This window comes from Triticum aestivum, chromosome 3A, assembly GCF_018294505.1.
Source record: "Triticum aestivum cultivar Chinese Spring chromosome 3A, IWGSC CS RefSeq v2.1, whole genome shotgun sequence".
Lineage (NCBI taxonomy): Eukaryota > Viridiplantae > Streptophyta > Magnoliopsida > Poales > Poaceae > Triticum > Triticum aestivum.
This window is the reverse complement of record NC_057800.1, coordinates 689,088,798-689,111,215: the sequence shown is the minus strand read 5'-3', so window position 1 is coordinate 689,111,215 and position 22,418 is coordinate 689,088,798. Positions and strand designations below refer to the sequence as shown.

Here is a 22,418-nt window from a genome sequence, read left to right as displayed (position 1 = left end):
TAAAAACATTTCCAAACCAAAAGTGTTGTTTTGATCCGGTGAATACTCAAGAAATGATCCGGTGGAGAAACTTTGAAAACTATGAAAACATTAGTTAATATTTGGCACAAAAATAATCAAAATTGAGGTCCGTGCGGAACTCACTGCACAAAGGGTGCTCACCACCGCGGATCTCTATCGTGTGGCGCGCCAATGCGCCCGATCCTTGGAAGCCGACGTTGTCCCGAGATCCGACCGCTTCCATCTCACGGAGCCGGTCCTTCACGGGATCCCCGTCCCTCTGAACGGGCTTGAGCAGGTCCAGTTGGCTTTACGGGCCAGGCTCGTCGCTTCCGGCAGCCCCACTCGTGCCGAGTCGGTGGTTGCGCCGATCACCCCAACGGAGCCAGTTGTCCGGGAATGCGGGGCATCACTCTAGGACTATGCATTGGCCATACCCTTAGGACTAAAGTGCGGTAAAAAGAAAAGCCTATGATATCGAATCAGCATTCCACGAGCGCCAGGACTGAAGTGAGTTTCTCACAGAAGTACAAAGGACAAACTGTAATTAACTCTGAATCTCTGATAATCTGAACCACCTTTATTTTTTTAACTACAAACTGACTGAAGTGTGGCACATGTAGGAAGCATACTGTTATTGATGCATCCTCCCAAACAACCTGACCAGCAAATGTATCATGCAGTTCATCATGAGTTTCTCGGTGACTATGGGTCGATCATTACAATTCACAGCCATACCAGATAACCGGTAACGCGATGCAGAGCAAGATTACTGTCCTATGATCGAAGCAAATTCCATCCCATGAAACAATTGAGCACATTGTATGTATAGTAGCATGCCCAAATTCCCAATTTTGACAGATAAGAGGCAGATATGACATTACACCACATCACCCCCCTACCTGTAAGTGATGGTGAAACTAATTAAGAAAGCTACGCTTCTTCTCAACACAGATATAGTAGCAGTTGAATAATCTGACCGAACTGGATTGATACCAAACATATCTAAAAAGGAAAGTGATGGGTTCAAATTTGGTCTTCGAGCGAAGCTTAAGCTCGAACACATCAATTTTCGAACTCAACCACCTCATATCTATACTGCAAAAAAGGACAAAACAAAGTTGAGTTTTTTGGCCATCCCTACCATGTCCTAGACCTCCTCTGATGACGTCTTACCGTGGTGAACGACGAGAGGCATCCATGGCAAAAAATGGGGACTATTAGGTCATGCAGTTATGATGTGCTTGCGAAGGTGGGCAAGAGTGGAGGCTTGGATCGTTGATGGAGGGAGCCCTAGGAAGCTAGCAGACAACATCGAGAAGGGACTATCTATCATGGAGACCATGGATACAGATAGTAGAAAGGAACAAGCACTTTTCTGGAGAAAAGAAGAAGGCTTAGAAAAGAATTTTGCTGGAAATGTGGGTTGATGGGAATATACGAAGAAAGACGGGTGGATCCAGCGTGCATCAAGTTGTGAGAAATACATTTTTACTATTTTTGCGTGAACGGGCACATGTAAATTTGTCTAGGTGACGGTGGTTTATATAATTTATTATATAAATAGGTTAACAAGGTAATAAAATAAAATTAACATGTGGGTCAACTGTGGTTATTTAGGTTATGCATTAAGATATTCCCTAGTACAAAATTTAAAGCATGGCCTAAACTGGTGAAAAACCATCCACCATGTTCGACAAAAAAAAATCTCGCAAATTAGAGTTTCTAAATGTTTCACCTGAAACAAACTCTCAAACTAGCTAGCAGAAACTTCAATATGTTCGCCAAAATCTCTAGGAGAGTCACGACCCGTTCCAAGCATCGATCACCTGGAGAGAACTGAACCAGTAGAAGAGGATTGCCAGTTCAGGCATCCATCACAAGGAGCGGTTGATGAGACCACGCACGACGACCAAGCCCAGGACGAGCAGGTGATCCATTTCCTGCGCCACCGTGAGCGTCAGCACGTCCTCCCCCAGCACCACCCCCGCCGACGTCTGCTTCCGCGCCACCTCCGCCACGACCGAGCCATCCACGCCGCGGACTCTGTACTCGGGCTTGCGCGCGCCGGAGCACCCGTCCATCCTGTAGCACGTCCTTGCGCCACCGTGCATCGCCACGACGGCCCCGCCCTTCTTAGCACGACGCACGCTGAACCACGGCGTCGCCTCCTCCTCCTCGCTGCCGTCGTGGGTGCAACGGCAGACCTCCCACCTCCTGAACGTCCAGAAGCCCTTGCGTCTGATCCTAATGAGTGCGTTCCCTTGACGGTCCATGAAGAGGGCCTCGTGGCCGCCCCTGCAGCCGTAGTTGTCGACGCGGAAGGCGACGGCGCCGTCGGGGCCGTACACCGCGCAGCCGTTGCCGTTGAACACCAGCGACTTCATCCACACCGTGTACGCCTGCCTGCCCGGTTGAACTCCGGAGGAAGAAGTGGAGCAGGGAGAGGAATGAAGGGGCTGGATCTTGGCCATGGTCGAGAATGATTGCTCTGCTCCGCTGCTGTTGCGACGAAGTAGATGGGATGATTGGGATGGTAAGCGTCAATGGCTGGTTCCACCTATGTATACTCGCACCTCGTTCGTTATCACGTGGTCCGTCTGAATTAGTCTATCGGCGCTGTACACATCACGCGTTAGTATAGAATAGTTCTGCACCCGAGTTGTTTGCACTGGGTACCTGCCAGCCAGCATTCAGTTAGCGCCACGTTTGCATGGTGCCTGTACGTGGAGCATTTTGCATGACATGTCGTTTGTTTGGACTTGGTTTTTAGTATGACATGGCAATCTGGGGCATAGTGGTTAATGAAATTTGCAAGTGCATCAGAGGGGGAAAAAATGGAAGCAAATTAATCTGAAGCAGCACAATGAGAACAAACTCTAGCAGATGCGCCATGTCACCCGGATCACCGTAATAACAACTCATATGGTGTTTGCAGCCCAAAGAATGGTCTAACCGGCCTTAACATCCATAGCATAACTTTGTCGGCCGATCCAAATAGTGGGTCACAACCTTCAGATTTAGAGGCTGGAGGCACCGACATGAAGCGAGCTGCAAACCCAATCGCTTGCGCACGAGGAAAGTTTCTGCGAGTTATTGGACCAATCACAATGCCGATGATGGGAACATCTTACTGATTATTTGTTCTATTTGGTGAGCATATAATATATCTATAAAGCGGGTAGGTGTACGCACAGCGACCCAACGATATAAGTACTCTTTGTTGCATTGCACCTAATTAAGTTGCTAGCTAAAAAAAGGCTATCTAGGTTTAGCTAAAGGGCGATCTAATCCCCGTACTTGTTTACACTGTCGTTTTCTTGATGTCACTCCACAAACGCCATGCCATGATTTTTTTTTTTTTTGCTAAACAGATAGTTATCCACACATGGCTGTTGACAGAGTACCAAAAAATGAAGCTCCATTCATATGTTTCCATCATCTACCTAGATTAGTGCACGGATGAGCTTGTTTCCTGCAATGTAGTGGCAGTTTGTGGTGATGACCTAATATAAACGGATACAGATGCACTACATGGTTAATGCTGAAGTGAGAACTCAGATACATCTATTTCAGCGACAACTAATATGAGAGAAAGTGAGTATATTGTAATGGGCCAAGTGATTAGCTTATCTCCCATATCAGAAGAGCTAGGAACACAAGATGGCATGCGTACCACGAACTCGGGAGCCTTCTGCGGATTATTTTTAGCATAAACAATTTTTTTTTGGGACGGGAGACTTCTGAAATCATTTAGTGGTGACAATTAATCATTTTGGTAGAGATCACAAGATGCATGCATACGTAACTACTCCTTCCGTTCCTAAATACTTGTCTTTCTAGGCATTTCAACAAGTGACTACATACGTAGCAAAATGGGTGAATCTACACTCTAAAATATGTCTACATACATCCGTATGTAGTAGTCATTTGAAATGTCTAAAAAGACAAATATTTAGGAACGGAGGGAGTACTACTGTACCGGAGTACTTTAGACGAGACAAATGGAATCTTCAGAAGTGAAGCTTGCTGACCATATCAGTTGCACTTTTTCTGCAAGATGTGAGAATAATAGAAATGAAAGTGACACCTCAACGAATGGATCAGACTAATACAAGTCTACAACGGTAGTGACAACCATAGAGCACATGTTTATCATCAAAGACTCCGTGCTTGACATACGGTTGAATGGTTAGGGAGGGTGGTTGTACCCTCAACGCACGAGGTATCAAACTATCTGTCTCATAAAGGAAACTATGCATTCCGTGTTAGGTGATATTTTCATTAACCAGCAAATAAATTGTATTCTAACCGTTTCCGGTGAAGCCATGATCAACCTTGGAACTTCATCCCTATTGAAAGTTTGAAACAATTTAGCAAATTTAAAATAGAGATATTCTTTAGATAGCAGCCACTGGTGGAAATTCCAAGGAAAGTATGCTTAATCATACAGGGTCGTGTTGGCTCATGAGTTAATTGGTGAGATAAGAATATATTTGACTGGGTTGAATGGAAACTGACATATAAGTAGGTAAAAATATTAGAAATAATACAAATGTGACTTGTGCCCCTTTCCCAACGCAAAATGTGGATTCTCCCCACGTGTGTGCGACTTTTTCTCTTGATAAAAGTCCAGAAGTTGTATATCAATCAGCACAAACCCTTACAGAAATTAAAAAAAATACGAATCACGATAGCAGATTTAAAAAACAGAGGTCCTTCTAGCACCCACCAGTGGAAATTCCAAGGAAAGTATGGTTTACCACACACACTTTTTCTTGAGCCAATTGGTCAAATAAGAATGTATTTGACCGGGTTGAAGCTGTCATATAAGTAGGTAACAAACATTAAATGGATATATGATGTTTGTGCCTCCTTTTATGTAAGTTGTTCTGGGAGGTGATTTAGGAATTGAACGATCCTATTCTCCAGTTCAAATTAAAGCATGACCAAAATCATTGATCTTGCTAATGATAAAGTTCAGGAAAATGTACTTGCTAAGAGAACATTTGTAGTTGTTTTATATGAAAGGTGCCTGAAGCTTCCTACTTTAAATGAATAACGCTCGAGAAGTGGATAGACCAACATAACATAGTCTTATAGAACAAACAAAAATTACAAAGATACGTAAGTACCAAATACTAAAACAAGGCCTCGACATCCAGCACACAAACATAGGAATGGGTTCTAGATAAACTTTGCTAGTGATGATCATGGGATCTGACTTTCTCTGTTGATTCAGTGCACATTCCTATGGCCTTCATCTTCCATAGGGACTCCCACAATTAAAGAAAATAGAGATTTTAATATAGTCAGTTGGATGATTTGGGATGCCCCCTCAATAGCAAATTTGTTGCGACAATTACACAACTTCAAGGCTAGCATCACAAATGCCCTTCAAGCTACGCGTCCGAGATGACCTCTAAGATTCTTGAGGATATCAATCACTTCATTAGAAGAGGTTGGGTCCCAAGTGCAACCAAAGCATTCGCAAATACATCTCCAAATGATCCGGTCAGTGCATATGAAGATAATGTGATTGGTGTTCTCAGGTTCAAGCGTAACACACATATGCCACCACCTAGGCCATGATGTTTCAGTGGGTTGATGGCCAAGGCCGGGACAGTCCCGTACCATTTTCCACAAGAAGACACACACTTTCAGTGGCAACATTGTAGACCAAAGGCACTTAGCAAGGCAAACACTTATACATAGATTTAACATAGTAGTGTTCGACGCAATTTTGTACCAAAGCAGAAAAGTCAAATACCTTTTGTAGTAAAAAAGAATCATCCCATGATTTGCTTTTCTCGCTTTTATATGACTAACCCATATGATTGAAATATTATTGTAGAATGTTTCTCTTGAGTGCAGGATAAAGAGAAGAATATGTGTATACAAGGAGCATGCATGCATATCCTTGTACATGGTGCATGGTGCATGGCACAAACAAAAGGAATGCCTACGTACTACAAGCATGCAGTGAAGACCAGGTATAGCAGCAATGTGCACCTCTTTGCCTGTACGCATCGGCCGCCACGACCGACACGCACAACTGCGTACAAAATACCCGACCGGCAAGCACGCGTACACACCCGAATACCCGTATCCAGTTGATGAACCTCCGACACGGCAAAAAGTCACTCGTTTGGCAAATAGATTGACCCACCTGCAGTCAGTTGAAAGCTAACTAGATAGGTATAAGTTGTTTTCTTTTACAGATGAAGATAAGCACGAGAGAAAGATAAGATAACTCAGACGTCGCCTTGGCCAAGAAGATCGGAGCGGCCGAACAGCCGAGGCTACGCGCAGCGCCTATCTCCTCCTGCTTATAAATGCACACATCCAGCCAAAGGAAGACGAGGCCGACGGAAGAGGAGATGCGCCCTCGCGGCAGCATCGACGAGATCGGGATGGACGCACCAAGAGAAGACGCGCCCGATGGCGGCAGCGTCGACATGCAGATGCAGATAAGCCTTGAGGGGGCGAAGGGCAACCACGGCGAGTGACGCGCTCGCCGCTGTGGCGGCAACACACGTCAAGTCTCGAGGACGTGGCTGGCGCCGGCGCCCTTGTGCACACACACGCACCCCTGCCTATCCGGCGGCTGCGCCGGTGACAAGGAGGACGGCAGCCGCAAGCGGATTGGCGTGTCAAGATACAACATGGAGTACCATCTCTCAGGTTAACTAACAATAAATACATTCATCTATCTCCCTTGTGTATCAGGCGAGGAACCACATACGCGTACAAGGGTCCACGAGCACCACTTGGGCAGGGAGGCCTCGCACCAGGAGGCACCAGGAGGGATCCAAAAGGAACGCCCCAGGAGGCGACGGTGGCGGTCTGCCCACGGCGAGCATGTAGGCGTCCGAGGAGATGAAGAAACGGGAGCAGACCAAGCCCCGCTGATTAATTCTATTTGTTACTATGTCTTCCATCCATCAGGTTCTACACAAGAAGAACAACCGAAAGAAGGAGGAGTCCAGCACAGACAAACATCAGGAGAGAAGACAAGGCGGAGACGCGCCCCTGGTGGCAACGTCGAGGAGATCGGAGGGCGCGCCCATGCGGGCGCGCGTGCGCCAAGGGGCACCCAGCTGAGAGAGAGGCGCAAGCACACGCGGGAGACTCGCCCGTGGCGGCGATATGCTGCAGGGCGCGTCGTACACGAGGAGCATCCTGGGCTCGAGATGTATACACATACAACAACCCTCTTCTTTTCATTTCCTTAGCAGGTTCCTCAGAAACGGGAGAGGCGACTCAAGCACACACCCATTCTCAAGGCACGCACGCACGCATCCATTGGTCATCTCACGCACACATCAATCCATCAAATCACGCAGCAATCCATCCATCCACAGCCCACGCACCCATCGATCGGGACTCACGGCCAGGCCAAGGGAAGCACGTACGTAGAGTCCTCAAGCAGCGGCCGGAGGCCGAGTGGATCACCTCTGGCAGAGTTTCAGGCGGCTGCATCCCGGGAGCAACGCGAGGAGGAGGAGCCAAACCACAATGGGGGCCAAACTCGTGTTCGGAGAGTAAAAGGATTGTCTAACTAATCTCACTTCTCTCTTTCTTCCACGCACATAGCATGCACGCACACAAGCCGGAAGCGTTGCCGAACGCGAAGTTCGCACGATTGGACCACCGCCGGAGATGGAGCCACCGGACTAGAAGATGAGGTCGACGAAGGCGATGCGTCTCCAGGAGCTCGTCTTCACCAAGCCTGCGCTATGGTCGCTGACGCCACCAAGGTCGATGCCCCGGAGGTCGACACCACGGAGGCCGCCCTCACTCATCACCGCTCGACCAAGACGGCGCGTCGCCGGAGCTCGTCTTCAGCAAGCCCGCGCTATGGACGCTGACGCCACCAAGGTCGATGCCCCGGAGGTCGACGCAAGCGGAGGCCGACCCCACTCATCGCCGCTCGACGAAGACGACGCGTAGCCGGAGCACGTCTTCACCAAGCCCACGCTATGGACGCTGACGCCACCAAGGTCGATGCCCCGGAGGTCGACACCACGGAGGCCGGCCCCACTCATCACCGCTCGACGAAGACGGCGCGTCGCCGGAGCTCGTCTTCACCAAGCCCGTGCTATGGACGCTGACGCCACCTAGGTCGATGTCCCGGAGGTCGACGCCATGGAGGCCGACCCCACTCACCACTGCTCGACGAAGATGACGCGCCGCCGGAGCTCGACTTCACCAAGCCCACGCTACGGATGCTGACACCACCAAATTCGATGCCCCGGGCGTCGACGCCACGGATGCCGCCCCTACTCACCACCCCTCGATGGAGACGACGAGTCGCCGGGGCTCGTTTTCACCAAGCTAGCAATCGAGGCCAACGACACACAAATCACCATCACCACTCACATCTACCTTGTCATGGCGGCGTGGTGAAGGTGTTGACATAGAGCTCGCCGAGACGCCGCCCACCGCCGACGTCGCCAAGCCGCTGCCATGGAGGTGGATGCCACGAAGATAGCCATCATCACACACCCTTCGCCCGCTACATCGAGCTCGTGCCCTGAAGGACGAAGCTGCGGAGCACACCATACTATGCTGCCCTGTGTCTTGGTTGAGGATGACGAGGCCTAACTTTGATGCCGGCGCAGTGTCTCTCCCACACCTCGGCTGGACTGGATGGTGCCATCCTTCCGAGTACCATCGCTGGGTATGGCCGCCTGTGGGGGATTTCCTATTTGGCGCTGCAGGCGCCCGTTATAGTGCAATTTGCAAACGGGCGCCTGCAGCCGAGTTAGCTGGGCTCGGCCCGTTTTGCTTTTTTTTTTCTTCTTCTGTTTATAGAGAAACGTCAAAAAAAAGTGCATGACCGAGGGATCGAACCCAGCACCTCGCCGCAGCGAGCGGTACGCTCTAGCCACCCGGCCGTGATCGCTTCTGTCAAATCCTTTTTTAGTCCACTTATTTATTATCTACGTAAGTCAGTTTTTTCTTTTCTTTTCACCCCATCCTTTTTCAAATACTGTGAACCTTTTTCGAAACCAATAAATTCCTTTGCAATTTCGTTGAACTTTTTTTTGAAATCCGATGAACTTCTTTTAGATCCAAGGAACTTTTTTTCGAAATCCGATTAACTTTTTTTAAATCCGATGAACATTTTTTCAAATCCAATGAACTTTTTTCAGATTCGGTGAACTATTTTCAAAATTGATGAACTATTTTCGAAATCAATGAACCTTTTTTCAAATCTAATGGATTTTTTTCAAATTTTATGAATTTTTTCTAAAATGATGAACTTTTTTCAGATTCGATGAACTTTTTCCCAAAATCTATGATTTTTTTTCCAAAACAATGAACTTTTTTTCAAAATTGATGAACTTTTTTTCAAAACGATGAACTTTTCCATTTAAATTCGTCACCCTTTTTTTAACTGGTGAACTTTTTGTGCGCGATAGTTATTTAGAAATGCGCGCTGCTTTCGATTATTAGCACTCCAGTGATACAGTGGTAGCTAGTCTCTTGCATTACCGTCGTGGCGTGAGATCGATCCCTGTCGACGCCTGCTTTTTCTGTATGTTTTTGCGCTACAGTATTTCGGTGTGGGCCGGCCCAGTAGGACCTCCCCGCCTGTGGTGTACCCGGAGAACAGATGAACATCGTGAGACGGAGTACACTATGTACAGGTGCACGTATAAGGCCCAGCACCAGTGCACGCATGAAGACTGATCGCCGGCTGGCAATCACTGGAGACGGCCACGTATGACGACAGATGCCTAGCCTTGTCGCTAAGTTTCTAGTCTACCTCTTGCCGGTGAAATCATCTTTGTGTTGCTGTGCACCACGAAGTGGCCATTGCGCGCGCATGGGCCATGCACGTAGTCATTTGATGGCAGGGTGGCATGTTTGTCAACCTTTCGTCGACCGGAAAAGCCATCGGAGCCCTCACGCGAGATGACTCGTGACCAAGCTCTCCTACGTTCTGCAACATCATCACCATCGTCTACATCGAGCGCTTAGAGGAGACGAAGACATTTAGTTCGGTGTCGTCATCCGAGCGGGAAGAAGCTTATGTCGACCACGTGGCGGTCTGTGGCCTCCTTAGAAGATGGTGCCACACCAGGGCGATGCCCGCGCCCTGCTCACCGAAGAGAAAATGTCTATTTGGTCCGAAGACAAGATGCGACGGCGAGGCGACGCAACTTCAACGACAACACTGCTCCTCTACGAACTCGTGAGACGACGCCGACTGTCGTGGACTCGGCGTCTGGCCGGGACGAGGTGTCGACCACTCAGGCATGCTGGCGCGAGCAACGCGACGGTCATACACCGACGCCGGTCTCCATCGACAATTACTCCCGCAGGGTGTAGACCCTTGTACACCCCGAGAAGCTACTAGTCGTCGAGAAGTCTGAGCCGAGCGTGATCCATGCTACCCCAACAACAACAACTCCTCCAACGTCGCGAAGACCGACGAGGCACGACGGCGAGGGCGAGCGTGGGCATCGCAAAGGCTAGCTACACGCGGCGCGTGTACCGACGAGGACACGGGCTCTGCCACCGCCCACACACACACACATCACCATCATTCATGCATGGAGAACACGAAGCAAAGATGACGAAGACGACCACACAGCTCAATCGAAGGTATCTCGCGGAGCAACCCGCGGGAGTAATTAACCGGGAGTCTTCCGAGGCCTCGGAAACCAGGAGATCATACAATCGCTATAGTCAGCCCGGCCGCGCTAGTAGGCCATGGAGTGCACATTTTTATTATGGGATCTTGTAATTTTGTTTCTCCAACGAGATTAATGAAATACATGCTTCCCGTACCTTATTTTTTTTGTGTACTACGGTGCACTGGCACGCCCGCATACTCATTTTTTTTCCCCGGCGTATGAGAGAAACACACTCCCTTCTTCCCTTCTTCCCGGAGTCCCTAGATATTTTTCTCGTGTCAAACAAGTAGTGACCTTATGCTTCCAACTCCGATGAGGTTGTATCGGTGTTGTCATTAAGGGTAACTCAAACCAACTCCCCGCAGAGCAAATCCCAATTTCCTAGCACTCAGTTAACTGAGGTTGCACTTAAACTTGATGTTGACTCACTTGTCTTGCAAAATCTTGGTAACACTAATTGTAGGCTCAGAGGCTAGGACAAAGAGGTGAGGGTATTTCTCACGAAGGGGCGTTGTACTTAGCCATTTGGTGAACTAGAAAAAAGTGTCCCATCCGTTGCCTACCGCAAATTTAGTATCTAAACTAATTTAAGATCGTCACCCACAACCCCGTGGGATTCTAAGAAAGCTTCAAACACCATTTCATGAGAAGTAATATATTCATCTTCTTGCAAGTGAACAGCCCAAGTCCATCCAACCATATGGTATTTCCTTTTCATGGCATCCCATCCTCAAAAGAATCTGGCTCTGACTTGTTAAATTGTTGTTGCGTTCCATCCAAATAGAAAACATCTATAATTATGTTACCACATGTATACGTCTACAAGAATTTCGTCGAACAACCCTTGATAAAGGGTGAAAAACCATCCATCAAAAAGAGTTTTCATGTCCTCAGTTTGGCTAAAAATGTTCCCAAAATGGTTTCTAAATGTCCGTGCGAAACAAACTCTTGGCTACTCTAAACTAGATGTTCAAAAGTCGAGATTTTTGACCAGGAGAACCGGAGAACGAACACCCTTTGCATGCATCTATCACATGGATCCGTTCATGAGACCACGCACGGCGACCAAGCCCAAGACGAGCAGGTGGCCCACCTCCGGCCCCACCGTCAGCGTCAGCACGTCGTCTCCGAGCACCACACCCGCCGCCGTCTGCTTCCGCGCCACCTCGGCCACGACCATGCCATCGACGTCGCGGATTCTGTACTCCGGCTTGCGCGAGCATCCGTCCATCGTGTAGCACGTCCCCGCGCCGTCGTGCATCGTGACTGCGGCCCCGCCCTTCTCGGCCCGGCGCACGCTGAACCAAGGAGTCGCCTCGTCCCCCTCGCCTCCGTCGTGGGTACACCGGCAGACCTCCCACCTCCTGAACATGCCGCCTTTGCGCCTGATCCTGATGAGGGCGTTGCCGGCGCGGTCCATGAAGAGGACCTCGCGGCCGCCCCTGCAGCCGTAGTTGTCGACGCGGAAGGCGACGGCGCCGTCTGGGCCGTACACCGCGCAGCCGTTGCCGTTGAACACCAGCGACTTCATCCAGAGCGTGTACGCCTGTCTGCCCTGCTGGTGATCATCGGAGGAAGAGATGGAGCAGGGAGAGGAAGGAAGGGGCTGGATCTTGGCCATCGACGAGAGATGGAAGAAGAAGATAGCTCTGCTCTGCTGCTGCTGTTGCGATGATTGGGATGGTGGCTGCAGTGGTTGGTTTCATCTATTTATAGATGCTTGAACTACTTTGCTAATGGCAGTGTGTGCGTCATGCGTAAGGATATAATAGTGCCGCACACCAAAGTTGTTTATGCTCCATCTAGTAGTACTAATGTACTGCTCCTAGTCAGCATCCGATTAGCATCAGGTTTTGCTAGTGCTTCTACGGTAGCAGTTCCAATTTGTTTTGCACAACATCGATCCAACGCATGCGGTTGAAACCTGGAACAAATTAAACCGTGATATAATGCAATGCAGAACATATGTGTACGCTTGCATTTTAAAATGATGATCGTTCTATTTGGAACACTTGTCCGAAAATAGATTGTTCTGACAATGTACGCTCAAGGAAGGATAAGTACCTGCGCCAAATTAAACAGCCAGGCCAGTTTTAGTTCTACTCCTAGTTTTCTCTCGTCTTCCAGTCCATGGACTGTTCTGGACCGTGGGCGATAAAGCTTCAGTCGTCCTCCCCCCCTTTCTGATGTCGGGCTGCCGGTGACCCTCAACTTAGTTTATCACATCGCTTATCGACACATGGCATAACTGAATAAAAATAAGTCACTTTTTTTTTGTCACAATGTAGTATTCCTGGATTTGTGTAATCAGGTCCCAGCTCTTTGGACAATTGGTTGTTCAGTAGCGATGACAGAAAATGGATATGCACGCTTCTGATCTGAGCATAATTCTTTAGCTTCCAGCTAACAAGGACAAGGGCAACGCAGTGCTATTCATTAAACAAAGCAGATGCCATCCCCAAATTGGGAACCATGCGCAGATCAGCGACGACTCTGTCAATAATAGAGCGTTTTGAAGATCACTAATTTGTAACGTCAATTATTCTGCGGAGCGCGTATAAACCCTCCATACATGTTACAGTACCATATTTTGTACTGGAATGGGAGCGGAATCAGCCAGCAGAGACAATGAAACTCGTTGACCAGATCATTGGCCTTTTTTATGAACAGGAGATGACCGACACCTTTTTTTTTGCGGGGTAGGTAGCTTACCAAGCTGACCGCTTGGTGGAGATGACCAACACCTGGAAGCGTGGACGTGATCGAACAGTGGTGCCCCTAGTTTCGTTGGGCATTTACCTCGACGAGAAAGATAATTTCTTTACGCGTTCATGCTCCGATCGTATGTACGCGTGGAGCAGGCTGAACATTTGTTTTTCCGATTGAGAAACATACACACCGCGTGCGAGGGTGTACATATGGTATACTATGCGATGTACACATCACATCGTGGATCGGCCCTCTAGAAAGTTAGAGGAAAATTAAAGGATCGAGCAAGCACAGTTCGGATCTGATCCCTGATTAGCCCCACTTATTAAACAATTTAGGCTCCAAACATCAACGAATCCCTTTTTTGCGGGGACCCCAACTAATCCTTGCTTAAAGAGTGTACGGACTCCCTTAACATGCTCTAGTTCATTCCTATGTCTTTATTTGACCAAAATGTTTTGGTAGATTCTACTTTTGTTAATAGGGATGTCAACTGTCTGTGCTTGATTTTCGTATATGGCTGGACCCCCCCCCCCCCCCCCACTAGTTTCATTGTTTTGTATTCATTGTGCCAATAAACAATATGTTGTCAATCATTTTACCAAATAAAAGCATTTTATTACTATTCTGATAATAATAATATTCATGATTTGAACCATGTACACAAAATAAAAACTGGGGTCAAAAAAGAATATTGAAAATTGAACAGCGGGGCCAAATTTGTTACTACTCTTGCACATCGCACACATGCTTTATTTTTAAAAAGGAACGAGATTAAACTCTCGAGCTATGTATCGACAAATGGACACTACCCCAGGCGCACATGTTTGAATTAGGATATGAAATATAATTAGGATCGGTGACTATGCGTATGTATAGTTTCATGTTCCCCAAATACATATTTTTTGGACATAACCTTTCGGTAGCATATGTCTATGTACTTTTTTTTTCTGAGTTAGTATTCTAATTCCGTCATTCGGATGTCACTCACAATCTTGTTTTCATCTTGTAACTTTCATACAAACCAATTGGGCCCGGAGCTATCGTTTTCGCCCTCTGGAAGATCTGTTAATATATATGGATGGTAATACTAGTTAGAGAAAATATTTAAGGGACCATCAACGTAAAGATTGTGAATCATTGGACTTTTGGGTAACGTTAGTTACTTACAAGTATACACTTGTTTTAATGTGCGAGGAACACAAATAATACAAATTCTATTTGTTGTGTTATTTCCTGGGAAAATAATAAATAAATATACTGTTGATGTCGCCACTAATAATGATTCGATCAGGACATCTAGATTCTTGCAAGTGCAAAAAATAATAATTCTTAATCAGACGGCTATCTAGAATTAAGAAAATAGTTATTTCTTAGTCAAGTGGCTCAATTCTCAAGTGACCATAGGCAAGCGCATCATCCATGTGGAAATTTATAATACACTGACCAAGTTATGATATAGCTAAGCAAACACCCACCCCTTTGTTCTTAGTTGGGAAATAAAAGATACTCTACTCTCATATTTAGAAAACAAAATAATGAGCTATATTTCTCATTTATAATTTTACACATGCATGGAGAATTATGGAAACACGTCTAGCCAGCTGCTAGAACGTGCTTGTGAATTATAATACGGGTTAGATATGTGTGTCAACGATGAGTTCTTTAGGGATACATTTGGCGTGCATACAATGTTCACAAGTGTTAATTCCAATAAACTATACATATATGTTTAAGTACATGGCTAACCTGCAGGGATCAGAATCAGATACTCTACGAGCTCCGTCCGTCGCTTTGTTTGTCTTTTGCAAAGTGATGATGCCACACAAGTACATTGACTGTACTCTGTACACGTGTATCTTGCCGATCGAGCATCTTTAAGTATATGGAATATGGTGCTCTTTCATTTGCACGTTCTTGTTGAGGTGAGAATCTGTTCAAACGTGAGCAGTGCTGCGTTCGATGCGCTACACTTGAGACTTCTCAAAGATAGGAAAGTGTGTCGAATAAACGATGTGTGTGACTGCTGACTTGCTCCGCGTCTTGTTCCATAGATCAGCTCCTCGCCAGTTCACTATATTCTTTTTACCAACCTGAGTCCAAAACAATAATAGTTTAAACAATTCCTCCTTCTTACATGTGAGTTAGGAGTATATATAGAAGCTTGACGCCCTTTTTTCTAGAGAATATAAACAGCTTTACACAGTACATACTACTGTTATCTGGATGGATTGGCGACGACATCGGTTTTAGATATGTGGAGTGAGAGCACTTCACATTATCGATTTTGTAGGTGTGAGTGATGACTTCGGGTGGATTGATGTATATTCTTGTCAGACATTTGTGAAATAATTAATAAAGATGGTTGTGTGTATCAATTGATGCAGAGCCCGGGGCTTTAACCTCCTTAAAAAAACAGTATGTACTGCTGTATCAAAATTGAAGTTTTAATCATTTTCATGATTTTACCACAAAAAAACATTTTCATGCTTGCGGGACAAATAACATTCTTATTGACAAAATTGATTCAAGAGCCAACACGTCACCCTTATGGTTAAGCATAATTACAAGCAAATCATTTCTACTGAGTGCTAGCTGAAGGACCACAGTGTTTAAATCTGCTAGCTTGTTTCAAACGAATTTTGTGTTTTAATTGAGCGTGTTTCATCCTAAAATGTCAACCCAAATTTTTCTGCACGAAATTCGTACTTCGCAGGCAAGCAACTGAAGTGTCCGAAGCACAATGATTTTTGATGATAAACGTGCGCTCTCCGTGGATGTCACTACTGTCGTAGACTTGTGCTAGCACTATTCTGATCCAATCGCTGAGGTGTCATTTTTTGTTTATTATTTCCATATCTTGGAGAGAAAGCGCATCGATTCGGTCAGCAAGCTCACCTCCTCAAGATTCCCTCTCTCTGTCTCGTGTAAAATAGTGTATCACATACGTACGAACGGTTTTTGCATGCTATCTCCAAATGATTAACAAATGATCTTCAGAAGTCTCCAGTAAAATAAAATAAAATAAAATAAAATAGTGTGGCATACGTACGAACGGTTTTTTGTATGCTATCTCCAAATGATTTACTCTCTGATTAACAAATAAAAATGATCTTCGGAAGTCTCCCGTCCAAATGATATAGTTTATGCTCCATTATTAGCAGAGTTGCTAATCTGCAAAAGGCTCCCGATTTCGTCGCATGCCCTTGCTTTGTTTTAACACTGCATCTCCGGCCATCTTTTTTCGTTGTTCTTCTGAGTTGGGCTAATCGAGCAATAAATATATTCAGCACCATGCATGCGTGGCATCCATATCCATTTTAATTAGGACATCATCACAAACTGCCGTTAGCATGCAGGAAATGAACTCATGCGCACCAATCTAATTAGATCAGGGCAAACTATATATGAATGAAGCTTATTTTTCTGTTACTATGTCAATTGCCATGTGTGGATAACTGTTGTTGTGAAGCAATTAGTTCATGATGTGGGTCGCGGTCCTAGCTGCGTGGAGTGACATCAGAGAAAACGAAAGGGAACGCACACAAGAACGGCGATTAGATCGATCGTTAGCTAAACCTTGCTAGCTTTTTGAACTAGCAGCTTAATTAGGTGCAATGCAACAAGGAGTACCTATCATCGACTCGTTATGCATACGTACGATTGCCGGACCCGCTTTATAGATTAGATGCTCACCAAATAGAAAAATCCATGGGACACTCCATCATCGACGTCGAGGTCCAAGTAATCGCACATGCTACACATTGCGACTTGGATATTGGATCCATGTTTGAGCTTCATGTGTTAGGAAAGCTAGACGGTTCATGTGTTGCGTTGCAGAGCCAGAGCGTTTAGGGCCAAGTTGCATGTATCGACCACACTGGTCTTTCCTCTTCACATCCATTTGCAAATTGAATGTTGGTGCTTGGAGCGAGTGAATTTTGTGTGTTTCTCGGTTCTAGCGCAAGTTTGAACTAAATACCAGTGACTCACAAAATTTACACTTAGTCCTGCTTGGATTGCTTGTAGTTTACACCCAATCCAAGCAGACCCTAATCCTACAGTTCTTTTTACCTCCAAACTATGATTATGGTAAGTAGCAGCAGTAGCAATTTTTTTATTCTCACTTTAGTATGGGACGGAGGGAGCAACGGCAGAGCTATGTGTATCCCCCAGCCTTGATGTAAGCACTGAAGAAAAATATATTTTGGGATCTTAAATACCAGAGAGTGTAGTAATTAGTCCCCCAAGCATTCGCGTTTTCTCTTTAGCCCCCGCCCTGACATCTTCGTCTAGCTCCGCCGGTGGGGGGGAGTATAATTTTTGTGCAGTGCATGTGAAGAAGCCACACTTTGAAGTGGTGTGCCACATGTATGTGCACCTAGCTAATGATGTCTGTTGTGCAATGCAATGGAGAGAAATGTTAGGCAGTATTTCTGAAAGTTTCGTTAACCTCTATCGCTATGCCGTATTGCCATGTCATCTAAAAAGTTTTAGCCCAAACAAACAACACACTATATAAACGTGGCGGCAACTGCATGCTGAGTTGCTGACTAGTGCAGTGCTAGATGGAGCATAAACAACTTTGGTGTAGCACTATTCTATCCTAACCAGTGACGCCTACAGCGCCATAAACTAATGACCCTCCGATAGTTAACAGAGTATAAGCACCTATAAATAGGCCAAACCAGCCACTGATGCCCACCATCCCAATCATCTTAGCTCATCTCATCTCAACGTTAAAGTAGACCAATCTCTCTCGTCCATGGCCAAGATCCAGCCCCTCGCTGCCGCGGCCTCACCGTCGTCCTCCGATGATCAATGGAGGCAGCAGGCGTACACGGTGTGGATGAAGTCGCTGGTCTTCAACGGCAACGGCTGCACGGTGTACGGCCCCGACGGCGCCGTCGCCTTCCGCGTCGACAACTACGGCTGCAGGGGCGGCCGCGAGGTCTTCTTCATGGACCGCGCCGGCAACGCCCTCATCAGGATCAGGCGCAAGGGCTTCGGCATGTTCAGGAGGTGGGAGGTCTGCCAGTGCGCCCACAACGGCGGCCAGGAGGAGGAGGCCACGCCGTGGTTCAGCGTGCGGCGGGCCGAGAAGGACGGAGCTGCCGTAGCGATGCACGGCGGCGCGGGGACGTGCTACACGATCGACGGGTGCTCTGCCCGCAAATCGGAGTACAGAGTACGCGGCGTGGATGGCGCGGTGGTGGCAGAGGTCGCACGGAAGCAGACGCCGGCGGGGGTGGTGCTGGGGGACGACGTGCTGACGCTGACGGTGGCGCCGGAGGTGGATCACCTGCTCTTCCTGGGTTTGGTCGTCGTGCGTGGCCTCATCGACCGCTCCTTGTGATGCCTGGATGCCTGAAATGGCGACCCTCTTCTTCTCTACCTAGGAACGTAGTACATGATGAGAGTACCTGTAGGCGGTTCATGTGACAGCTTTTTTTCAGACAAACAATTTAGGAAGTTTTTGACCGAACTGAAGACACTGTGACTCTTTTTGGTGCATGTTTTTACCCTTTCTCAAAGGGTTTTCAATACCAAAATCTTAACACAATGAATTTATACAAGGTTGTTCACTGATTGTATAATATTTGTATGTGTTTCTTTGTAATTTATACTGCAGCGATATTTTATTTTTATTTTGAAAATGAGGTTGACCTGGCCTCTGCATCATTGTGATGGTATCTTCAAAAAAAGGTCAACAATTCAAGCAGTGACAAACATAGCCAAACTGACAGAATTAGATAAAGTGGCCGTAGGAAGTTTAATTTAGACGTAATGAAATTAGTCATATCAAAAAGCATTGGACTTATTTACTTTTGAAATTCTACTGGATAATATTTTCCGAGTGCGCCCTCTCACTGATCCAGAAGTTCATTGTTTCTTCTAAGCCAAAAGTGCATGCTTGCATAAGCAAACGATACTATAAGGAAGTTCAATACTCCATGTGGAAAAAAAACTTGATGGTCCCATACAAAATACTCAAGCTGTTTCTAGAGTAGTACTACAAATTAGTCCAACCTTTGGCGCGCACACAGTCATTGGTAGGCACAACAAGCATCTATCCCAATAAATTTGGCTTGTGGGGAGAAAGTTCAGTACGACACACATCGCAACTTCTACGCCAAGAAGAAAATGAACACATCGACATAAGCCAACTAAAACAACATTCGTAGGATTGTACCAACCTATTAAACTTGTATTCTAAAAAACAACCTATGAAACATCTCAATTTATAAAAGAAACCAAGGTACTATAGTTTTTTTTTGGAAAAGGAGGTTAAACCCCGGCCTCTGCATCAATCGATGCATGCAGTCATCTTTATTAATTATTCCACAAAGGTCTAACAAGAACATACATCAATCCATCCGAAACCACCACTCACACCTACAAAATCGATAATGTGGAGTGCTCTCACTCCCCATATCTAAAACCGGTGTCGTCGCCGATCCATCCACATAACGTATCGGGACCAACAGCCGGTGCAGCCTACCTAAAGCGCATACCACATGCACACGTTTTAGAAGTCGCCATCATCATCGGACCACTGACCCATCTTCAGAAGAGATCCGCATCATCCCTGCCAGGCCGGACATCCATCGACGCCACCACGGCACCCAACGGCGCCACCGTCCTACGCTCGTCCGCCCAGACGCGAAGAATCAGGAAGATCTGTCGTGCGCAGCACCTGCCAACCAGGCATGACTCGGCGTAGCACCTGTCGGCTATGCATGACTCGACAGCTCCACCGAAGCTCCATGCAAGACGAAGCCACTCCACCTCCTTCCTCTGTCTTCTAGTGCTGCTCCACAAACGATACTCCCAAGAGAGAAACGGCGCCGTAGTACCGCCGTCGTCTGATCTGGACGACCAGATCATAGGGTTTCGCCAGAAGCAGCACAAATGGGACAGTAGTTACACAACGATACCTTCATCAAGGTAACGACGCAAAACTCTGCCATCGCCAGCCATCAGCTCGGTTTTCACCGGCAACTCTGTCTCCCCAACTCGCAGCCAGGACTAGATGACAAATCCAAAACTCCGGCTACCCGGCCTCAAGCCGACCATCTCTGGCGAAGGAGGTAGCCACCACCTCCACGCTCAGGGCCGGAGCCCTCGACGTCCTCGAGTTGCGGGTCGATCCCAGAGACAGCAAGCCATTGACGGGACGGTACACGAGATCAGCAAGTGCGGCCTAGCGAAGTCCATCTGGGCCCAGATCGGGTGCCCAAGCCGCCGCTGCTGCACCTATCCTCGTTCGTCGCCACCTGCCTGGCCACTGCCGCCCCGCACCCACTACCGTAGATCCGGCCATCGTGGGCTGCCGCCGTCCTGACCGAACCATTGGCCGAGGAGAAACGCCGCCGCCGCCGCTGCGGCACACAGGCTTTGCCTGCGACGCCCTTGACGGCGGCGGCGGGGGGAGGAGATTCGTTGGAGTGAAACGGGAGGCTGCAGGCGACGGCACTCCGGTGTGGCGCAGTGGCGCCGCACGGGAGCGGGGTAGGGTTAGGAGCACCTACCCCGAAGCGGCGGCCGTAGGCAGCCGCGCGCAAGACCTATCAAGGTACTATAGGTAAGCACTCCTCTTTGTACAACGGGCAGCACACCAGTAGATAGACGCGGAGGCCGAGCTAGAGTTTTAGTGTTGAAACATCCTCTTGATGCAAGCTATGAGAAGATGACATATGAGCATTTTGAACTTTGTACACGAGAAAAGGGAAAAATGTACGTTTAGCATCCGATCCTGCTGGCACCAAGTGATACAAATTCAGGTTGGCCTTTACTGGAGCAAAAAGTAAAATAAAAAGAGAAAGTTTGAGGAAGAAACTTGCCATGAAAAGTTCACTAAGTAATCACAACTAATCATTTCGGCAGAGAGCACACGAACCATGTGTATGTGATACCATATTTTATACTCTCTTTGCCCAAAAAAGCATGTCGCTCAAATGAGTAAAAATAGATGTATCTAAAACTAAAAATATGTGTAGATATATTCATTTTCGCAATAAGTCATTCTTTATAGAGGAGTATGTGTGTGTGTGTGAGAGAGAGAGAGAGCTTGCTGAACAAATATTTGCTCTTTTTCTGCAAAAGATGTGAAAATAATAAACAGATCAGAACAGTGATATAATATAAATATATAAAGTCTACAAAGGTGGTGACATTCAGGGACCGCACATTTATCATCGGCAGTAGGAAAGTTGCTTTGCCGGAAAGTACTATATCTCTCATTCAGATTTGACGATAATACTCCCTCCTTTCATATATATATAGGGCCTAATGCATTTTTTGAAATTGCCGTCGACTATTGATAAGACTAATAATATATGAGATGTATAATGTCAAAGTTATATCATTAGAAACTCCTTTCATGTAGGAATTCGATCGTGTGCTTTGTGTAATTTGTATGCCATATATTATTGCTCTAACATGTGGTCAAGTTAGCCTCTAAAAATGTATTAGGCCCTATATACATGAAAGGAGGGAGTAATTCAAAATGAACACGACCAGTTTTTTAAAGTGAATTTCCAATCAAACAAATTAACAAGGTACTCGCAGATAGTCAGATCAATATGCAGGGAAATAAAAAATCCCAAGGAGTGTATCTTCAGTCATCGATCGGTCAAATAGGATTGCTATGGGAAATTTGTCGAGGTCTATCCTCGATCAATATAATTGCCCTCCGGTTTTAGATGTTAGGCTATGGTGCAAAGTCTGTTTGGTATTTGGCTCGGATTATCGATACCGTTTCATCGAGTGTATAGAAGTAACGACAAATGTTGCCAAGATGCTGACTTCAGACTTATTGATATATTATTTTGTAAGGTATTTGCAAATAGCTAATAAAATAACTACATGCATCATCTAGATACAGAGACCGGGGTCTTCCTCCTTTTTTGAAATAAAGGGAAATTGGTCGCACGTGCTGTTGTTCAAACGCAAAGTATGTGAAGTCTCCCATTCGTAAGTGCTGCGGCTTCCAGCAATTCTGATGTGCTGTGGAAAAGACGTTTATTCTGGAGAAAAAGAAGCGTAAAGCTACAATAC

The 22,418-nt window shown here is 46.6% G+C and overlaps 3 protein-coding genes across 3 annotated transcripts; 1 reads left to right on the top strand and 2 right to left on the bottom strand.

The window, feature by feature from the left end:
• Positions 1–1,877: 1,877 nt before the first annotated feature.
• LOC123059122 (protein LURP-one-related 11-like) lies at positions 1,878–2,474 on the bottom strand. Its single transcript, XM_044481762.1, has one exon. The coding sequence runs from the start codon at positions 2,472–2,474 to the stop codon at positions 1,878–1,880; it is 597 nt and encodes a 198-aa protein (XP_044337697.1).
• Positions 2,475–11,679: 9,205 nt separating this feature from the next.
• Positions 11,680–12,301, bottom strand: LOC123059121 (protein LURP-one-related 11-like). The gene has a single exon (XM_044481761.1). The coding sequence runs from the start codon at positions 12,268–12,270 to the stop codon at positions 11,680–11,682; it is 591 nt and encodes a 196-aa protein (XP_044337696.1). The 5' UTR covers positions 12,271–12,301.
• Positions 12,302–18,080: 5,779 nt separating this feature from the next.
• On the top strand, positions 18,081–18,843 carry LOC123059120 (protein LURP-one-related 11-like). The gene has a single exon (XM_044481760.1). The coding sequence runs from the start codon at positions 18,124–18,126 to the stop codon at positions 18,712–18,714; it is 591 nt and encodes a 196-aa protein (XP_044337695.1). The 5' UTR covers positions 18,081–18,123; the 3' UTR covers positions 18,715–18,843.
• Positions 18,844–22,418: the final 3,575 nt, after the last annotated feature.